General features: G+C 52.4%; 2 protein-coding genes across 15 annotated transcripts in view; one reads left to right on the top strand and one right to left on the bottom strand.

The window, feature by feature from the left end:
- Positions 1–1,166: 1,166 nt before the first annotated feature.
- The window catches only part of CD19 (CD19 molecule), a 19,654-nt gene continuing 3,569 nt past the window's right edge, over positions 1,167–17,251 (bottom strand). The window contains exons 2-17 of one of the 8 annotated variants that reach the window (XM_067706281.1): positions 11,489–12,725; positions 10,952–11,239; positions 10,426–10,629; positions 10,023–10,316; positions 8,884–8,991; positions 8,565–8,613; positions 8,153–8,241; positions 7,652–7,765; positions 7,425–7,529; positions 7,274–7,342; positions 7,110–7,166; positions 6,954–7,010; positions 6,283–6,375; positions 6,078–6,180; positions 5,116–5,231; positions 1,167–1,483 (exon numbers count right to left, since the gene is read on the bottom strand). In XM_067706281.1, the coding sequence (XP_067562382.1) occupies positions 6,092–6,180; positions 6,283–6,375; positions 6,954–7,010; positions 7,110–7,166; positions 7,274–7,342; positions 7,425–7,529; positions 7,652–7,765; positions 8,153–8,241; positions 8,565–8,613; positions 8,884–8,991; positions 10,023–10,316; positions 10,426–10,629; positions 10,952–11,239; positions 11,489–11,714 (1,842 nt within the window). In that variant the 5' untranslated portion in view covers positions 11,715–12,725 and the 3' untranslated portion in view covers positions 1,167–1,483; positions 5,116–5,231; positions 6,078–6,091. Of the gene's footprint in view, positions 1,484–4,871; positions 5,232–5,784; positions 5,968–6,077; positions 6,181–6,282; positions 6,376–6,953; positions 7,011–7,109; positions 7,170–7,273; positions 7,343–7,424; positions 7,530–7,651; positions 7,766–8,152; positions 8,242–8,564; positions 8,614–8,883; positions 8,992–10,022; positions 10,317–10,425; positions 11,240–11,488; positions 12,726–17,251 lie in introns of those variants that run through there. The other 7 variants (XM_067706278.1, XM_067706275.1, XM_067706274.1 and 4 more) reach the window with 7 other exon arrangements.
- Positions 16,343–17,251, top strand: part of RABEP2 (rabaptin, RAB GTPase binding effector protein 2) — an 11,952-nt gene continuing 11,043 nt past the window's right edge. For 2 of the 7 annotated variants that reach the window (XR_010934894.1, XM_067706273.1), the window contains exon 1: positions 16,343–16,785. Coding sequence is in view for 6 of the 7 variants with exons in the window: in XM_067706273.1 (XP_067562374.1) it covers positions 16,725–16,785 (61 nt within the window). In the remaining variant the exon portion in view is untranslated. The remainder of the gene's footprint in view (positions 16,786–17,251) is intronic. The other 5 variants (XM_067706269.1, XM_067706270.1, XM_067706268.1 and 2 more) reach the window with 5 other exon arrangements.

Below are 17,251 nucleotides of genomic sequence, written 5' to 3'. Positions count from 1 at the left end.
TGCCTGTAACGTGCCTGGCATTCTGTTTAATGCTTATTCAATAATAAAACTGTTTTCTCAAACGTATGGACACCAAGGGGGCAAAGTGGCGGTGGAGGGTGGTGGTGGGGTGGGGTGGCGGTGGGATGAAGTGGGAGATTGGGATTGACACATATACATTAATATGTATAAAATAGATAACGAATAAGAACGTGCGGTATAAAAGATAAATTAAATAAAATTCAAATATTCAAAAAAATAATAATAAAACTGTTTTCTGTCTCTACTACCTCTGTGTAGAAGTTTTCTGGGTGGGAAGAAGGTTTTGTTTTTTTCATTTCATTTCCCCAACACACCCACCAACGACATTGCATACCTCAGAGGCTACATATCCTCCACACATCTACTGTATCCACAACTCCTGTACAACATGCACCCCAACGCAGCACAGATGTAACCGATCAGGACCCCATGGGGCCTTCCTGGGACAGGCCCTCCCCCCCATATCTTCTGCTTTAGCTCCTCTCTGAAGTATTGATACCTAGATAACAATATTTGATGCACACTTCCTAAGTTGTTTTACAGATGTGAAAACCCCCCACCAGGACTTGGGGCAGTGGTTAAGAATCTGCCTGCCAATGCAGGGGACACAGGTTCGAGCCCTGGTCTGGGAAGATCCCACATGCCGTGGAGCAACTAAGCCCGTGTGCCACAACTACTGAGCCTGCGCTCTAGAGCCTGCGAACCACAACTACTGAGCCCACGCGCCTAGAGCCCTGCTCCGCAACAGGAGAAGCCACAGCAATGAGAAGCCCACGCACCTCAACAAAGAGTAGCCCCTGCTCAGCCCCCGCTTGCTGCAACTAAAGAAAGCCCGTGTGCGGCAACGAAGACCCAACGCAGCCATAAATAAATAAATAAAATTTTAAAACTATGCTTTGCCAAAACCATTTGGGGAGCTCCAGGCTTTTTAGGGCAGGAGCCACCTGTCTCCTTGCAGGGCCCTGAATAAACTTTTCTCTGCTCCAAACCTCGATGTTTTGGTTTGTTTGGCCTCACTGTGCATTGGGCACACGAACTTGCACGCTAACACAGACACACCCCTCCTACACTTCACACCTCCCATATTGCCTCCAACTGCATGACCCTCGTTGGCCTTAGAAATAAAAGTCAGTTATTCTACCAGCAAGAATGTGTTTATTCAGGAATAGCAGAGGAATTGCAATTTGGGACAAGGAAGCTTTGGCGAAAGCCATAGGCAAGTCCAACAAAGAAGGTTATTTTATAGAGAAAAGGGAGGACATTGGGAGGGGTCGTTTTGAAGGAAAGTCCATTGGAGAAACGTGAAAGTTCAGGGTGATGATGGTTTCTCATTGCCTGAGTTGCTCGGGTAGTGGATTTCTTCTAGGAGATTTAATGTACATCTTTTCCTGTTGGGACCTGTAATTGATAATTCTTTCCTGTCCATGATTCTTCTGTTGGGGTCTTTAACTGACAGTTCTTCCTGTAATTGATGACAAGTGGTACAGCATGAAAGCTCCCCCTTCAGACTCCATTTTAGTGAGGTTTCCTTTTATTAATTTTCACTCCCCTGACACCTCACACTATACACGCCACACTATACTTCACACATAACATCCACACAGCATACACTCAATACCACCTGTCTCTCACACACTTAACGTTCACATAACTTGTACTTCACACATCCATCCAGTACAGCATCTTTTTTTTTTTTACAAATTAATTAATTTATTTATCTATTTTTGGCTGTGTTGGGTCTTCATTGCTGCGCGCGGGCTTTCTCTAGTTGTGACGCGTGGGGGCTACTCTTCGTTGCAGTGCGCGGGCTTCTCCTTGCGGTGGCTTCTCTTGTTGCGGAGCATGGGCTCTAGGCGTGCGGGCTTCAGTAGTTGTGGCTCATGGGCTCTAGAGCGCAGGCTCAGTACTTGCAGTGCACAGGCTTAGTTGCTCTGCGGCATGTAGAATCTTCCCGGACCAGGGCTCAAAGCCGTGTTCCCTACATTGGCAGGCAGATTCTTAACCACTGCGCCACCAGGGAAGTCCCAGTACAGCATCTTTTTTTTTTTTTTTTTTTTTTGGCTGCGTTGGGTCTTTGTTGCTGCACGCGGGATTTCTCTAGTTGCGACGCGTGGGGGCTACTCTTCGTTGCAGTGCGCGGGCTTCTCATTGTGGTGGCTTCTCTTGTTGCGGAGCACAGGCTCTAGGCGCTCAGGCTTCAGTAGTTGTGGCACGCGGGCTCAGTAGTTGTGGCACACAGGCTTAGTTGCTCGCGGCATGTGGGATCTTCCCAGACCAGGGCTCAAACCCGTGTCCCCTGCATTGGCAGGCGGGTTCTTCACCACTGCGCCACCAGGGAAGTTCCCCCAGTACAGCATCTTGATGACCACCCACATCCCATCCCATCCCCCTCCTCTGCTACACTGATATCCCCCAAACACACACCCCAACTCAGCCCACACTTCAAGTGCTCCATGTAGACTCAGCCAAGGTCAAGACTGAAAGCACACAATCCCAGCAGGTGAGGCTGTTCCCCAAGGAACAAAGACTCTGGACCTGGCAGAGTGGACTCCAAGGACCTCCTAGCCCTGGGAACTCTTCATCCACTCTTTATAGTAAGGCTGGAAGCATAGAGATTACACCAAAAGCCCTTCTGCAGCCTCGGTCCCTACCTGGGAGGCCCCTGCAAACTAGGGGTGACCCTGAGGGCCTGAAACCTCTCTCAAGCCTCCTTCTCCCTAAATCTTGTTCAGGAACTCTAAGTGATCCAGTCCCTGCCAAAGAAACAGGTCATGGGGTGGGAATCTGTGAAGCTTTGGAGTGTGGCTTTCTTCTGAGCAGGTCCCTGCACTGGAGGAGTTCCTAATCCAAATATTCTGTGTGCCCTCTGGCTCCTGGGACACAGTAGGCCCTTAATAAATGCCAAATAATAATAATAGCTAATGTTCGAGTGCCTACTATGCTACTGTCATGTGCTTTACATCTCATTTAAGATTCACTAAGGTAGCTATCATTATTATCCCTGTTCTACAGACCAGGAAACTGCAGCACAGAGAGTTTGAGTCACACAGCCAGAAAGGGTTGGAGCTGGGATTCAAACTCATGTAGTCTAATTCCAGAGCACTGGGCTGGAGTTAGCACACCTCTGTTCCTCATCTTCTCCCAAGACTTCACTGGGTAGCAGAGCTCACAGGAGTAGCTCCAGCCTCTGGCCCCTGAATCTCAGGACTTGGCACAGTCCTTCATTCACTCCTCCTTCCCCACTCATTTCCTGAGCTCCTGATCTTTGCCATCCCCTGGCTGGGTACCAGGGGCACAGAGAAGACCCAGACATGGATTCACCCTTGAGAAGGTAGGATGTTTTCACCAGGAGTGTCATGTTCAAATGATTCAGGCACAGGCAGGAGACCTACATGAATGAAGCAGACTGGGTGAAAGGCAATAGGGAATGGTGGGGACTTTGGCAATATGGAAAGCTTACATTAGCTGAAGGGTAAGGTCAGGTCAGGGTGTGAATCCTGAGCTAGATCTGGGATATTTATTATTATTTTTTTAATTTTGTTTCTGCCACATGGACTGTGTCCAAGAGGGAAGGCCAAGGAAATGCTGAAGTTTCATTTCCCATCCCCTGCATTCCAAACGTACACTATGCAAATATAACAAGAGGCATTGCTTTCCTTCTTTTCTTTTTCTTAATAGATACCTGAGCTCAAAAGCAGGACAGAATCTCCCTGGTTCTAGAAATAACGAAGGAAATCAAAGCTACAACATTGAGAGGGCAGCGCATGGGAATGCTGGGATCCCTGGGATTGGAGTTTTAATGTCCCCATGGGGACAGAGGTTAAGGCTGCGGCCCCAGGAAGAGCAGAGATGGAATCCAGAAATCTGGCTGCTGAAACTAAGCCCCATGTGCAAAGCTGGGAGCTGAGAAAGGCCTGTCTCTCCTGGGCACAGAAGACAGAGGGGAAAACAATCCATCCACAGGCCTTGGGATGCAGTTTGGAAAAAGTCACGGCAGGAAATCAGAATCCCCAGAGTCACCAGAGTATGGGCTTCGAGTCAGACCAAACCCCTAGGGCAAAAGCCTGCTCTAAATAAAATGGTCAGAAACCTGTGCAGCCTGTAAGACTGTGGCAGAAGCCAAAGCAAGCTGGCCCCAGAAGATGTGAGTGAGGCAAAGGACTCCTGCAGGAGAAACACGAAGAACGCTTCCATGGTGACACACCGTGGGAGGCTTCACCCCATTGCACAGATGGCGATAATCGCCTCCTCCCTAATGCTACTTTATGCCTGGGAACACTGAGGGCCATTGAGCTTGAGTAAGGTGCCTAAAGTGAGCTAGCAGCTGAAGTATTTAATTTCTCTGTGCCGCAGTCTTCTCAGCTCTAAGGTGACAATAATTTTAGCGTACCTTCCCCATGGAATTGTCATGAAGATAAAATGGGCTGCTACTTGTAAAGCATTTATTAGAACAATGCCTGGCACATCATGATGGCGTTAATACAGTTAAAGTAAGTTTTAAAGGTTCCGAGATAAAGAAGGAATAGAGTCTCAAAAACGAACACAGGACATTATGAAGAAAGAACAGGTACATTAAGAAAAGGAATTCTAGGGCTTCCCTGGTGGCGCAGTGGTTGAGAGTCCGCCTGCCGATGCAGGGGACACGGCTTCATGTCCCGGTCCAGGAGGATCCCACGTGCCGCGGAGTGGCTGGGCCCGTGAGCCACGGCCGCTGGGCCTGCGCGTCCGGAGCCTGTGCTCCGCAACGGGAGAAGCCACAACAGTGAGAGGCCCGCGTACCGCAAAAAAAAAAAAAAAAAGGGATTCTAGAAATAAAAATATAGGTACTGAAAAAGTCTAGACCATCTTACAGAGAGCGTTGAAACTTCTGGAGGAGAGGGACTAGGTTTCAGATGCCAGTCCTGGGTTTCAGAAGAGCACTGGAGCTGGGGAGACCAGGCAGAAGACACCAAGACTATCAATGACTGAGTCCACCTTTGCCTGAGACAGGCAGGAATTTGGGAGTGGTAGAGCTTGCTACATAATGGTTTCAGGGCCTGGAGACTTTTAGCTCTGAAGTCTTTGTGTTTGTGGTTTATATCATAGGCAGTTTACCAGGCAGTAGGCACCATGGCTAGAACAGCAGCCAGATTTCTGGATTCAGCTCTGTGAAGTGCTACTCGCATGACTTGGCCTCTCTAACCCTCAGTTTTCCATCTACACAACTGCACCTAGGAAGAGAGAGTGTCAAGAATGATATAGGGTCTGGAATTAGATGGCCAGAGTTCAAGTCCTGACCCCAACATTTATTAACTAGGTAAGTCTTGGGCATGTAATTTAGGGTCTCTGCCTCAGTCTCCTCATCTATGAAACAGGGTTGTTTGTGAAGATAAAATGAGCTAATATATATAAACATACACACACTTAAAATATACATAAAATACTTTGATACAATCCTGGCACATAACAGATGATTAATGCCTTCATTGATGTTAGAACATAGTAGATGCTCAATAAATGGCAGTGATGACTGCCAATTCCTGGATTGCTTCGTCTTCACTGGGCGCCACAAATACAACTGCTGAATGAACAATGACCGAATGACTGGCTGGCGGGAATGGCAGGCAAGTGAGGGAGATGAGTGCAGGTCAATCCCCAGGTGGGAAAAGGCCCTGTGGTTCCGGAGATGCAGTTCTCCCTCCTCCGCTGGATTCAAGAAGGGATGGGAATACACGCATCCTCACCTTCCCTTCCCCTCCCACACAAGGGCACTATGTCACAGGATTGGAAGAGCTCACTGAGTTTATTTGGGGAGTGCAAAGGGGGCCGAAGTTTCGCTTGTGTACACTGTGTGTGTACACAGATACACGCGTCCTGAGTAACACTGCTCCAGAGGCTGGCGCCATCTGCTGGGGGCCCCAGATTTCAGAGTCAGGTGTGGATCTCAGGGGCCTGAGGAGGCCCATGCTACGCAGAAGAAATGGTAATGGGGAGCAGTCCAGGAGCCAGCACCCCACTTCCATCCCTATTCATCTCCCTCCTTCTTTCCCATCCTTGGAGGGCAGTTCCCAGCTCACCTGAAGGGAATCACCTAGTTGCTCCAGGTGCCCATGTGGCCCCCTCCTCCCCATGCTGGTTCTGGTCCATCGGGATTATCCATATTCTCATAAGAGTCTGCATCTGGTCAGGACCAGGAAGGAGTAAGATATAAGTGGAGCTGAAAGTCAGCTGGGAGGGAGGAAGCCTCAGAGGACAATGGGAGACAGCAGGAGAAGCACCCACCTTCTTCATGACTGGGACCAGGCTGGGCTTGAACAAAGCGGAGCTGGGGGACTGCATACAGGATCCCTCTCATATCCTCATAGGACTGGGACCCTGCTTGGCCAGGGGATGGAGAGTTGGAAGCCTGGGAGCCATGCTGGGGGCTTGGGGAAGGGAAGTGCAGCCTAAGATACTGAGGGAGTCTTAGGGGCAGAGGAAAGTGGAAGGCTTGAACAATATTGTACTAAGAAGGAGTGACAGGGTTAGCATCAGATTCCAGGCCCTTGTTTGTTGTAGGGTTTGATCACGTGTGGTTAGATTATGGTAGTGGTCAGAGAAAAAGTGAAGAACGGAATTGGAAGGAGTCAAAGTCAGAGTTGTGAGGAGGTTGTAGAGAGAGCTCGGGTCAAAGGTGAGGCCTGCATTGTGGCTGAGGTGAGCTGGAGGTCAAAGTCCAGGCTGGAACTGGATTGGGGTTGGGGCTGACGTTGATGATGAGGGACGGGGTGAATACTGGGCGTCAGGATGGACATTGGGGTCAGTGTTGAGGTTAGAGTTAAGAGTCAAATCTAAGGTCAGGATTGGGCTTGGGTTTGGGGTCAGAACCAAGGTCAAGGTCGGGCCTGACATTAGAGCTGAGGCCACATCAACCCAATCTGGACAAAGACAGGCAGGTCCCAAGCACTTCTCACCAAGGGAGGTTGCCTCCCTGCTGGGGTCCCAGGCTGACCCATGGGGGCTCAGGAAGTCTGGAGAAGGAAGAGGGAAGTCACTCCCGGCCTTCGCGTCACACACACCACCACCACCACCCATCCACCCCGCAGGAATGTGACCATCCTCACACACACCTGTTGTCCTGGCAACTGGCTGGGCCAGTTCTTCATCCTCATTCTCGTAAGATTCAGCTGCTGCCAAAAAAAGAGAACTCCAGGGACCACTCCGGCCCTGTAGGGGATCCACAGCCCTGTGGGTTCTCCCAAGTCTGTGAGGCCCCACGAGTACGCCAGATTACCGTTGGAGAAGGAGTCTTCATCCTCAGGACCCAGGACCCCTTCCTCAGGGTTCTCATAGCCGCTGCCATCTGGTGGAGAAGGAGGGGGATCCAGGGAGGGCTCACAGCCCTCCCCAGCTGAGAAGGTGAGGATGAGGGAGGGCAGTCTTACCCTGGGAGAGCTGGTCCTGCCCAAGGTTGGAGTCGTTCTCGTAGAACTCGGAGCCCTCCTCACTGTCCGGCTCCTCATAGGCCTCCCCTTCCTCTTCTTCTGGGCCTGGGGTTTGGGGATGGGGGTGGGAACCGGGTCACGGGCCCCCTCCTCCAGGCCCCAGTCCACTATTCCTGCCACAGACCGCTCCAACACCTCCCACGTGAGTAACCATCCCCCTCAATCACCGGTCCCTGGTGGGCTCCGGGACTCCGAGGCTCTGGCCTCCTGGACGTCGCTGCGCGGATTTCCGTAGGGCGGCACGGTGGCTCCCAGGCCCGCAGCCCACCGCAGGGCGCGTCCTGGCGGGTGAGAGGAGACGGGGGCGGTCAGGGCTACGGGCAGAGGATGCTTCAGGGCCTGCTGGAGGACTCCGGGTCTAGGTACCCAGCCTTGAGCCAGCAGGGCGGGATCTAAATCTAGAGGCGTGGCCTGAAGTCTCGGGCGAGGTTCTGGGGTCAGAACCGGACTTCAGGTGCCGAGTCTGGGGACGGGGATACGAGTTCTGGGGGCGGGCCTTGGTCCTGGGGGCGGGGCTCAAGTCTGGGCGGGACTCCGCACCTCGGGGCGGGCTCTTTTCTGAAGGCGGAGCTCCGAGCTCGGGAAGGCTAGGAGCTCAGGGGTCTAGAAGGATGAGGAAAGTGGGTGGGGCTCTAGCTCTGGGTCAGGGACCTGGCGGTGCCTCCTACCCGTGCCCGAGTGGGGAGTGGAGAGGGAGAGCATGTTCCCGTACTGGTTCTGGGCCCCGTTTCCCGGGGGAGGCGTCACTTTGAAGAACCTGGCGGAGGAAGGGGAATTGCACTGTGAGGCCAGGTCTGGAGGGGACTGGAGGGGACACTCAAGATTCAGGCTAGACCCTCAGAGGTTAAAATGTGGTCACTTGTTATGAGCACCTCTGTTCTGCCACAGCCTACAGAGGGGTCTGCGCTCACTCGAAGGGGGACTTCACAGAGGAGGTAGCTTTGGTGCTGGGCTTTGAAGGTTGGGCAGTATTTCAACCATAGAGATGGAGAAAAAACACCCCGAGCAGAGGAAACAGCAAGTGCAAAGCATAAGGTGAAAGTGCAGGAGTGGGAGCCTGGAGAGCACTGGCATCATTACCTTCTAGTGGGATCTGTCATTTGCTTTCTTTTCCTCCTCAGGATCAGGGCTGGGGGGAGTTAAGGGGAATGATCAGAGGAGGGACTCAAGAGTGAAGATTTGGGGGATGCTGGGGAAGTCACTTGGAGGAGATGGGATTTCAAATTCCAAAGAGCTCGGGTAGTTTGGGGGAGGGGGTAGAAAAGGAGTGGGGGCAGGATTCTGAGGTCTGTGGGGGAGGTGTGGGATGAGAAACAGATGGTTGTCAGACTGGCCAGTGTGGCCTCTCCTGAGGAGGGAGGGGTAAGTTTGGGAAGACCAGCTGGGGGACATGACTCACCTCTTCGAAGATGAAGAAAGCCCACCAGGGAAGCCAGGCAGAAGATCAGATAAACTAAAGTCACAACAGGGACTATCCAGCCACCAGTCTCCAGTAGCCAATGCCATACTGCTAGGGGGAAGGAGCTATGAGATGAAGACCCCGGGCTGGCATCTTGCTGTCCAGCCTCAATACCTCAAAGGGCCCTAAGTCTGGGGGGCCGGGGCAAGACACAGATCCTCAACGTCCCAAGCTACAGGGAGGGCTCTCCTCCCTCCCTCTGAGGACCCGGAGCCTGGCACGGAGCCTGGAGTGGCATCTGTTAAGCAAACCATGAACAAACTATGACTATAGTCAGACACAATGTTAGGATTAAGGGGAGCATAATTATCAGCTTCCTGCTGCAGTTAAGGACAGCCATGGTCAACGTAAAGGGCAAAGTCAAGTTCACAAGGTTAGAGGTGAGATGCGGCAATGTGCTGCCGAGGTCGAGTTTGGAGGGAAAGTTCAGGATGAGTTTGAGAACTGTGGTTGCAGTAGCATGGTAGGATTGAAAGAAGGGAGACAGAATGGGCAGAACATTACGGCCAATTTGGTGGACAGGGGAGGAAAAGGAAGGATGCCCAGGTTGCTGGCTTGGGCACACGGGCAGGTGGTAGTGTCCTTCACTTCTAGGGCCACCTAGAAGACTGTGCTTGAGGAAGATATCGAGTTTGATTTTGTACATGTTGCAATGTCCATGGACATCAAATGGCAATGCCACGAGTTGGCTGGCTGTGGGGTGTATGGAGCTGAGTCACCAAGGCATGGTGGCCTAAGGAGCCATGGGAGTAAAGGAGGTCAAACAAGAAGAGTGTGTAATCAAGGGCGAGAAAGTGTAGACAGGGATAAGAAGAGGGCTCAAGGCTCCAACAGTGAGGAATGAGGGAGGAAGGAAGCCTCTCCCAAAGTTGATGGGAAGAAACAACCAGTGGCAAAAGACCCAGAAAAGTAGTGTCTTGGAAGCAAGGGAGGAAAAAGTTGGGGTCAGTGTTCAGTGTAGAGGTTGGGGCTCGGGATGAGGCTGCTACTAGCCCTCAGGTTGGGGAACCAAGGTTGCCGGGCTTCCGGTTCTTCCCAGTAGCCCCACTCAGATGCCCCACAATTGGGAGAAACTCTACCTGACTGGGCAGTGACCTTCAGCTGCATCTGGGTGGTCACGTTGCCATGGTTACAGTGATAGATGCCAGCATCTTGAGCTGTGGTCTCGGGCAGCAACAGAACAGCCTTTCCCCCGAGGGTGCCCATGACCCACATCTCTCTGAGTTGGGCATCCTCACTCAGGTTTAGGCTCAGCAATTTGATCCTAGGCTTCTTGGGACGCACATGGATCCAGGAGATGGGGCCTCTGGCCAGTGAGGTACGGGATGCCCCACAGGACAGCGAGAGTGTGGAGCCAGGGGCCACCGTGAGGTCTGGGGCAAGGAGAGCCAAGGCTAGGGAAGTGTAGTCCTTGGGGTCTCCTCCCCTGCACACCATCCAGTTCCCATCCCACCACTTCCTGGCATCTCCCCAGCACCTTACCATGGTTGTTGCTCTGGTTCAAAGTGCCGTTAGGTGGGGCACAGGCAGAGTCTGTGTGTAAGATCTTAGGGTTGTTCTTGGCCCACACATAGACCTGGGACCTTGTGGGGTGACCAGAAGAGGGCCTGGGGCCCTTTGAGGACCTGTTCCGCAGGCCACAGCTTGGGTCATTTAGGTCTGAAGCATTCCACCGGAACAGTTCTCCTGGGAAGATACCCAGAACCAGATACAGAGACATCTAGGAGAGGCAGAGAGATACGGAGACCCAGAAAGGCAGAGGCAAAGACCCAGAGAGAGACAGAGAAACAGCGACTCAGAGAAAAGAGTGAAAGACAAATACAGAGCGCACAGTGCTGACGTCACGAAGCCACAGCAGTTTTTAGAAGCCACCTAAAACTGGCTCCCAGCTTGTCCCTCGGACCCTCCAGCCCCTCCCTCCAGATCCATTTCAGCTGCTGGACCTCCTCCATCTACGGTGGGCCTCCCTCTTCTCATCCAGCCCTCCCTGCCCCAGCCCGGACCTCACCGCTGCCCTTCACGCTGACCGTCCAGCCAGGCTGCCAGGCTTGCTCAGAAAAGGGGCCTCGCTGGCACAGGTAGAAGCCCCCCATCTGGTCGGAGACATTGAAGATGAACAGCAAGGTTCCCTGGGGCTCCTTCAGGGTGCCCAGGGGCCCCACATGGATGCCCAGGCCTGGTAACCCTAGGCTCAGCTCTAAGAAGGGTGTTGATTGGGAGCCCCGAAACCAGGCCAGTTGCTCAGGGGGACCATCTGAGAGACCGTCAAGGCATGGCAGCACAGCATTGCCTCCCTCTGTGGAGAGAGAGAAGGATGGGGGTGGGGAGTGAGGAGCCCCTAGCCCCCTTCACTCCTCACACTGGGTTATAAAGCCAACGACCCCACCAGCTGGGAGTGGAAGAGTCCTCAGAGTCCTTGCAGTCGTCCCCTGAATTTTACAAGTAACAAAATGGAGGCTCAGAGAGGGTAAGTGACTTGGCCAAGGGCACCCAACCGGAACCCAGGTTTCCAGCCCTTCCATCCACCTCTGCCCTCCGGACATACCTTTAGCCTCCAGTAGGTGTGTTTCCTGGGGCCTGACTCCCATGGGGGTAAGGAACAGGTGGAGGAAGAAGAGGAGGAGAGGAGGTGGCATGGTGGCCAGACTCCCCGGGGCACCCAGCTTCGCCGCGCGGGGGATGCTGGGGCAGGCGGGGACCTGGTGGGCACTGAACCATGGGCGTCTGTGGGGGAGGACAGGCAGTCCCCCCGGAGAGGAAGGGGTGGTCATGCCTCAGGCCCTTTCTCCATGCACCCCTCCAGAGCCACAAAACTCGCCTCCTCCCTGCTACCGTGTTTTATTTTCATCACAGCACTTACCACCATGTGAGGTGATCTTATTTGCGTGTCTCCTTTCTTGGTGGATTTCTGTTTCCCCACTAGAAAGCCCCTTGTGGCAGAGACTTTGTCCTGTTCACAACTGTACACGCAGTGCCCCGGAACAGTGCTTGGCACGTTATTGTGTAGGCACCCAAGGAATATTTATTGAATGAGTGGGTCCAGGCTCCCTCCTTCTCCCCCTCCTCCCTCCTTCAACCTCAGGCTCTTAGTTCATTTCCCTTCACACACACACCCCCTTCATTCATTCAACCAACGTCTCTTGGGCCTTTCTCCACCTCCGTACAAGCAGCCCATCACACATACGGTGGGATCTGGCAGACCTGAGTGTGAATCCTCCACCTCCGCCACTTGGCTAAATGTCTTCATCTTTCTAAGCCTTAGTTTCTTTCTCTGTAAACTGGGGATAATAACCGTAGTCTCAAAATATTGTTTGTGCTTTCAGGTCCCTGGGGCCAGGATGACACCTCCACACTGTGGCAGTGTATGGCCTGTTCTTAATTGCTGCTAATTCGATGATGACCCCTGTCCCCGTTTCCCCAAAGCATCAGCTGGGCCAGAGTGACGTGTTACAGATGAGTGAAAGAGGAGTCCCTGCTTCCCTCAGAGATAAAGGGAGCCGAGCTGCAGTGCTGCATTGGGCTTCTCGGCCTCCAAGATCTCCTCCCACTTCCAGAATCCAGACATAACTTTGCATGTTCCCCTTCCCGGGAGAAAACCAACTGTCAGAAAGGGAGACACATTGCCCCCTCGCCCTTCTTCCCCTGAGATGGATCCTGGCTTTTCCTCATCCTGCTCTACAGTGCCCGGTAGACAAGTGCTATGTTGAATACAGACCTTGTTAAGACTTGTCCTGTAGCTTGGTATTACAGATGTGCTATTCGTGCAGTAAGGTGAAGGCTGTCTGCCCAGAGAAATTCATAATTTATATAAGAAAATAAATTTCATAAATTAAAAAATGTATATATATTGTTTGTGGAGATTAAACAGGATGATATACATACGGCACTTGTAGCTTAGCACAGCACATAGCAAGCACTCTCAGTTCGTGAGAGACAGTGTCCATTAATAGCTAAGGATTCAAGCCATTCTGCTACTGGGGCTCCTTTGCAGCGGTGCTGAGGAATGACTGACGCTTAATGCCCCTTTGTCTCCCAGTTCTTCCCCAGGAAGCCCCTGCTTCAGTTATGGAAGGAACCCATTTAGAAGTGGGAAAATTGAGCCCCCCCCACACACACAAAGGCAGGGTGTTGCCTGAGATCACACATTGGGCTGGTGGTACAACTGGGCACCAGAACCCAGGCGTCCTGACTCTTAAATCTGTTCTTCTGACACACACCCCTCCATGTCTCTCTCTCTCTCTCTCTCTCTCTCCCCCCCCCACCCCACCCCACCCCACCCCGTCCATGTGAATCTCTGTGTCTGTCACTGCTGTAGTCACCGAGGGAAAAGGGCCAGGGACCCAGGAGACCTGCTTTCTCAGTTGCTGGTTCCCAGGCCTGTCTCACTGGGCTGTGGCTTCCTGTTTGCCTTAGGCAAACCCCAGGGGACCCTCCAGCTGGCAGGGCCCCCACCTCCCTTTGGGGGGGTTGGGGTGGCTGGGGAGGGGGGAAGAACATGGAGCCAGTGAGGGGGCAGGACCCCATCTGCCTTTCCTTCAACAGAATCTCTCTCATCCCTTCACTAGCTTCCCAGCTGCCTCACACGTAGTCTTCTTGCTAGAGCATGCCAGCTCCCTGCTTAGAAGGTTCCAGAGACTGTTATCTGCCTAAAATAAATATTCCAAAGGCCTGAGGGAGGCTGCCCGTGACTACATTTCCTACCTCAACTCTCCGCCACTCTGCCCCTGACTCAGGGCCTTTGCACTTGCTGCCCTTCTTCCTGGATCTACTCTCTGCTCTTCACTCCACTGGCTCCTTTCCATTGCTCAACTCTCAGTTCAAACATTCCTTCCTCAGAGAGGCCTTTCCTGACACCCCAGGTACTTTGAAATTAACCTCACACGCCTGTTTTATTTCCTTCCCAGCATTTGCCCCAGTCCCAAAGTTCGATTGTTTATTTTTTAGTCTTCTCATTAGCCACCTGCCCTAGATTATTCATTGTGCTACAACAGGGCTCTTTACTGCCTGGTTCACTGGCATCCAGTAGGTGCTCAATAAGTGTTTGTTGTATAAAGGAAGGAAGTTAGTTATGGTTTCCGAAGGGGAAATGAACGGGGGGGGGGGGAATAAATTAGGAGTATGCGATTAACAGATACAAATTACTATACATAAAATAGATAAGCAACAAGGATTTAGTGTATAACACAGGAAACTATCTTCAATATCTTGTAATAACCTATAATGGAAAAAAATCTGAAAAAAATATATATATACACAACCGAATCACTCTGCTGTACCCTGAAACTAACATAATATTGTAAATCAACTAAAATAAATAAATAAATAAAAAGGGGAAGGAAGTTAGGAAGAGTGACAGGAAACTTTTTCTCTTTCCCCCATGTACTCAGTCACCAAAGCTAGTTCATTTTCTATCCTCAATATTTCTAGAGTCAATTTTCTCCTATTTTGGACTCTTCTCAACCAGAACCATTTCAACAGCTTCTTTTGTGGGCTCTCTGTCCTCTACTTCCTTTACTTCCCACCCACATTCCTCACATTCCTCACAGAGAGTGTTTCCTTGGAATTAGCCCTGTGCTTCCCCTGCTCAACAGCCTTCAATGACTCCCAGGGTCTCGGGTTAAAATCCAAGCCTGATAGTTGACCGGAACCTTATTTACAGGCATCATTTCATGCCCTTCCCAAGAAACCCTGCCACATATACAGGGAGTCTGGACTCTATTCTGAGGGCAAGAAGCTCTTGGGGATTTATAATCTAGGAGTTGACCTGGTCAGATTTGCATTTTCTAAAACTACCCAGGCTGCAGTGGGGTGGGGGAGGGGAGGGGGTTGGAGGGAGGCCAGAGAGATCAGTAAGGAAAGTGTTCATTCACTCATTCACCAAATATTTATTTATTACTGTTTATTTACCCGGCACTGTGCTAGGTGCTGGGAAAATAACAGGGTACAAGAAAGACAATGTTCCTAATCTCATGGAGCTCTGATTCAAGTCTTGGGGGCCACAGAAGGCTAAAGGGGGTAATAAACATGTTAACCAGTAAACAATTGGTTAACCAATTGTTAATAAATAATAAATAAGTTAACCAATAAACAATTTCAGGTGGTGAGAAGTCTCTAACGCGATCTAATGGTGGACAGGTGATAGAAGTGGCTACTTTAGATAGGGTGGTCAGGGAAGGCATCACTGAGAAGGTGACTTCGGAGCCAAGACCTGGGGTGGGGAAAAGCTTGATGTGTTCAGGTAAGGTCATGTTTAGTTTTCAGCGGCCATGGCTCACGGGCCCAGCCGCTCTGCGGCATGTGCGATCCTCCCGGACCGGGGCACGAACCCGCGTCCCCTGCATCGGCAGACGGACTCCCAACCACTGCACCACCAGGGAAGCCCGGTCATGTTTAGTTTCGTAAGAAATTGTCGTACCCTTTTCCACAGTAGCTATACCGTTTTACATTCCCATCCGGAATATATGAGAAACTCAGTTTCTCCATCTATTCACCAGCATTTGGTATTATCACTCTTTAAATTTTAGCTGTCCTGGTAGGTGTGCAAGTAGGAAATCTGCACTTCCCTAATGGCTAATGATGTTGAATATCTTCTTTCATGCACATATTTGCCATCTGCGACATCAATGAAATGTCTATTCCTGTCCTTCGCCCATTTTTAAATGAGACATGACCTGTTTTACAAAGATCACTCTTAATTGCTTTGAGAATTAACTAAAGGGGCCAAATGGCAACACAGGGGGAGCCTCTGGCTGCGTGGAAGTTCAGGAAAGAGATGATGGGGACTGGGGCTGGGTGGGGCTAGTGATGGTGGGACTGGGGCTAGGTGTCAGAGCTGAAGATGAAGAAAAAGGGACCCGTTCTGGAATATTCAGTCTTTTGGAGGTAGAGCTTACAGGACTTGCAGGAGGACACGAAGAACCAAGGACTTGCAGGCTCCTGGAATGTACTTTCCAGAGGGAGAAACGGGTTTGGGAGAAAGGCAATCAAGGCTCTAGACTGAAGTTTGAGTTACCTGTCACCGTCCAAGGGGAGAAATCAGGTCGGCTGTTGGAGGGGAGAGGTCACAGATAATGAGAGCTTGACCTAGGGCAGCGGCCAACAGAGGAAAGGAGGGATTTGAGAGGCACTGGGAGGTGGAGGGAGGATTAGCAGGAAGCGGTGACCGGCTGAATATCAAAGTGGGGATGGGGACTTGGAAGTTTCTGACTTCTACGACTGATTACGCGGGGACCCAGGCGCCCAGAAAAGTGAAGTCGACCCATTAGCCCTGCCCCGAGGACGCTCCACGAAAGCGGAGGTGCAAGGAGGCCAGACCACAATTCGCTGTAACGTGAGCCTAGCTCAGGCGGAAGGGCGGCCAGGAACCGATCAAAGGGGTCAGCTCCGAGGCTTGGGAGAGACCGCGAGAGCTTCGCCCTCCGTAGGCTGAGGCAGTGGGCGTCCCGGAGGACGTGTAATTTGAGCAAAGCTTCCAAGGTCACGCGGAGACGCCCAAAGGCCTTTGACGAAAGAACTACTTCGTGGTTTGAACGGCAGGCGTCCTTCTCGAGCATCGCTGCCCAACAAAGAAGGCGGGGAGGGGCGGGACCTGGGGCCGCGGCCGGGAGTCCACTCGGAAGTCTTCGGCCGAGTCTCGGCCACCCCTCCCCAACTCCGGCCTCAGCCTCGAGCCCAGGGCCGATCCGGAAACAGCCGAGCGGATCCGGAAACAGCCGAGAGGACCCGGAAGCGGTGAGCGCGGTCACCAGGGAGTGCGGGAACCCGCCGTTTGAGCGGAGGCGATGGCGGCACCTGCGCCGGCGGCCGCGGGCGAGGATGCCCGGCGGCGGCAGCCGGAGGCCGGTATGTGAGGATGCGTCCGTGCACGCGAGGGGCGGCGAGGCCGGAGGCGGGGCCGAGCTTGGCGTCGGTGGGTGGGGGGTGGTGCGGGGAGCCTGGAGAAAGGGGCGGGACCACGCCGCCGGTGTGTGTGGGGGGGAGACGGAGGGGGCGTGGTCTAGCGATTCAAGGGAGAGGGCCAGTGGCAGGTTAGAGGTGGGGCCCAGTGTGGGAGGGGAGGAGCCAGGTGGACAAGGGGCGAGCCACTAAAAGGGAGGGGTCGTGTCAGAGAAAAGAGGGGATTGGGTGAACCGAGGGAGGAAGAGGCGGGGCTCTAGGCAACACTAGGCAGAGCTAGGTGAGGAGGAGTCGGGGAAGGCGAGGGGCCAGGTGAGGGGGGCGGGGCTAGGTAAAGGTGCAGGGACCTTGGCTGCTGTACTAAGTTGCAGAAGTTGAGGATTTGATGCCCTGGGAATATTGGGAATCCGAG

The sequence above is a fragment of the Pseudorca crassidens genome, chromosome 15 (assembly GCF_039906515.1).
Source record: "Pseudorca crassidens isolate mPseCra1 chromosome 15, mPseCra1.hap1, whole genome shotgun sequence".
In the NCBI taxonomy this organism is placed as follows: domain Eukaryota; kingdom Metazoa; phylum Chordata; class Mammalia; order Artiodactyla; family Delphinidae; genus Pseudorca; species Pseudorca crassidens.
Note: the sequence above shows the minus strand (reverse complement) of the source record. Positions and strands in the feature narration are given on the sequence as shown.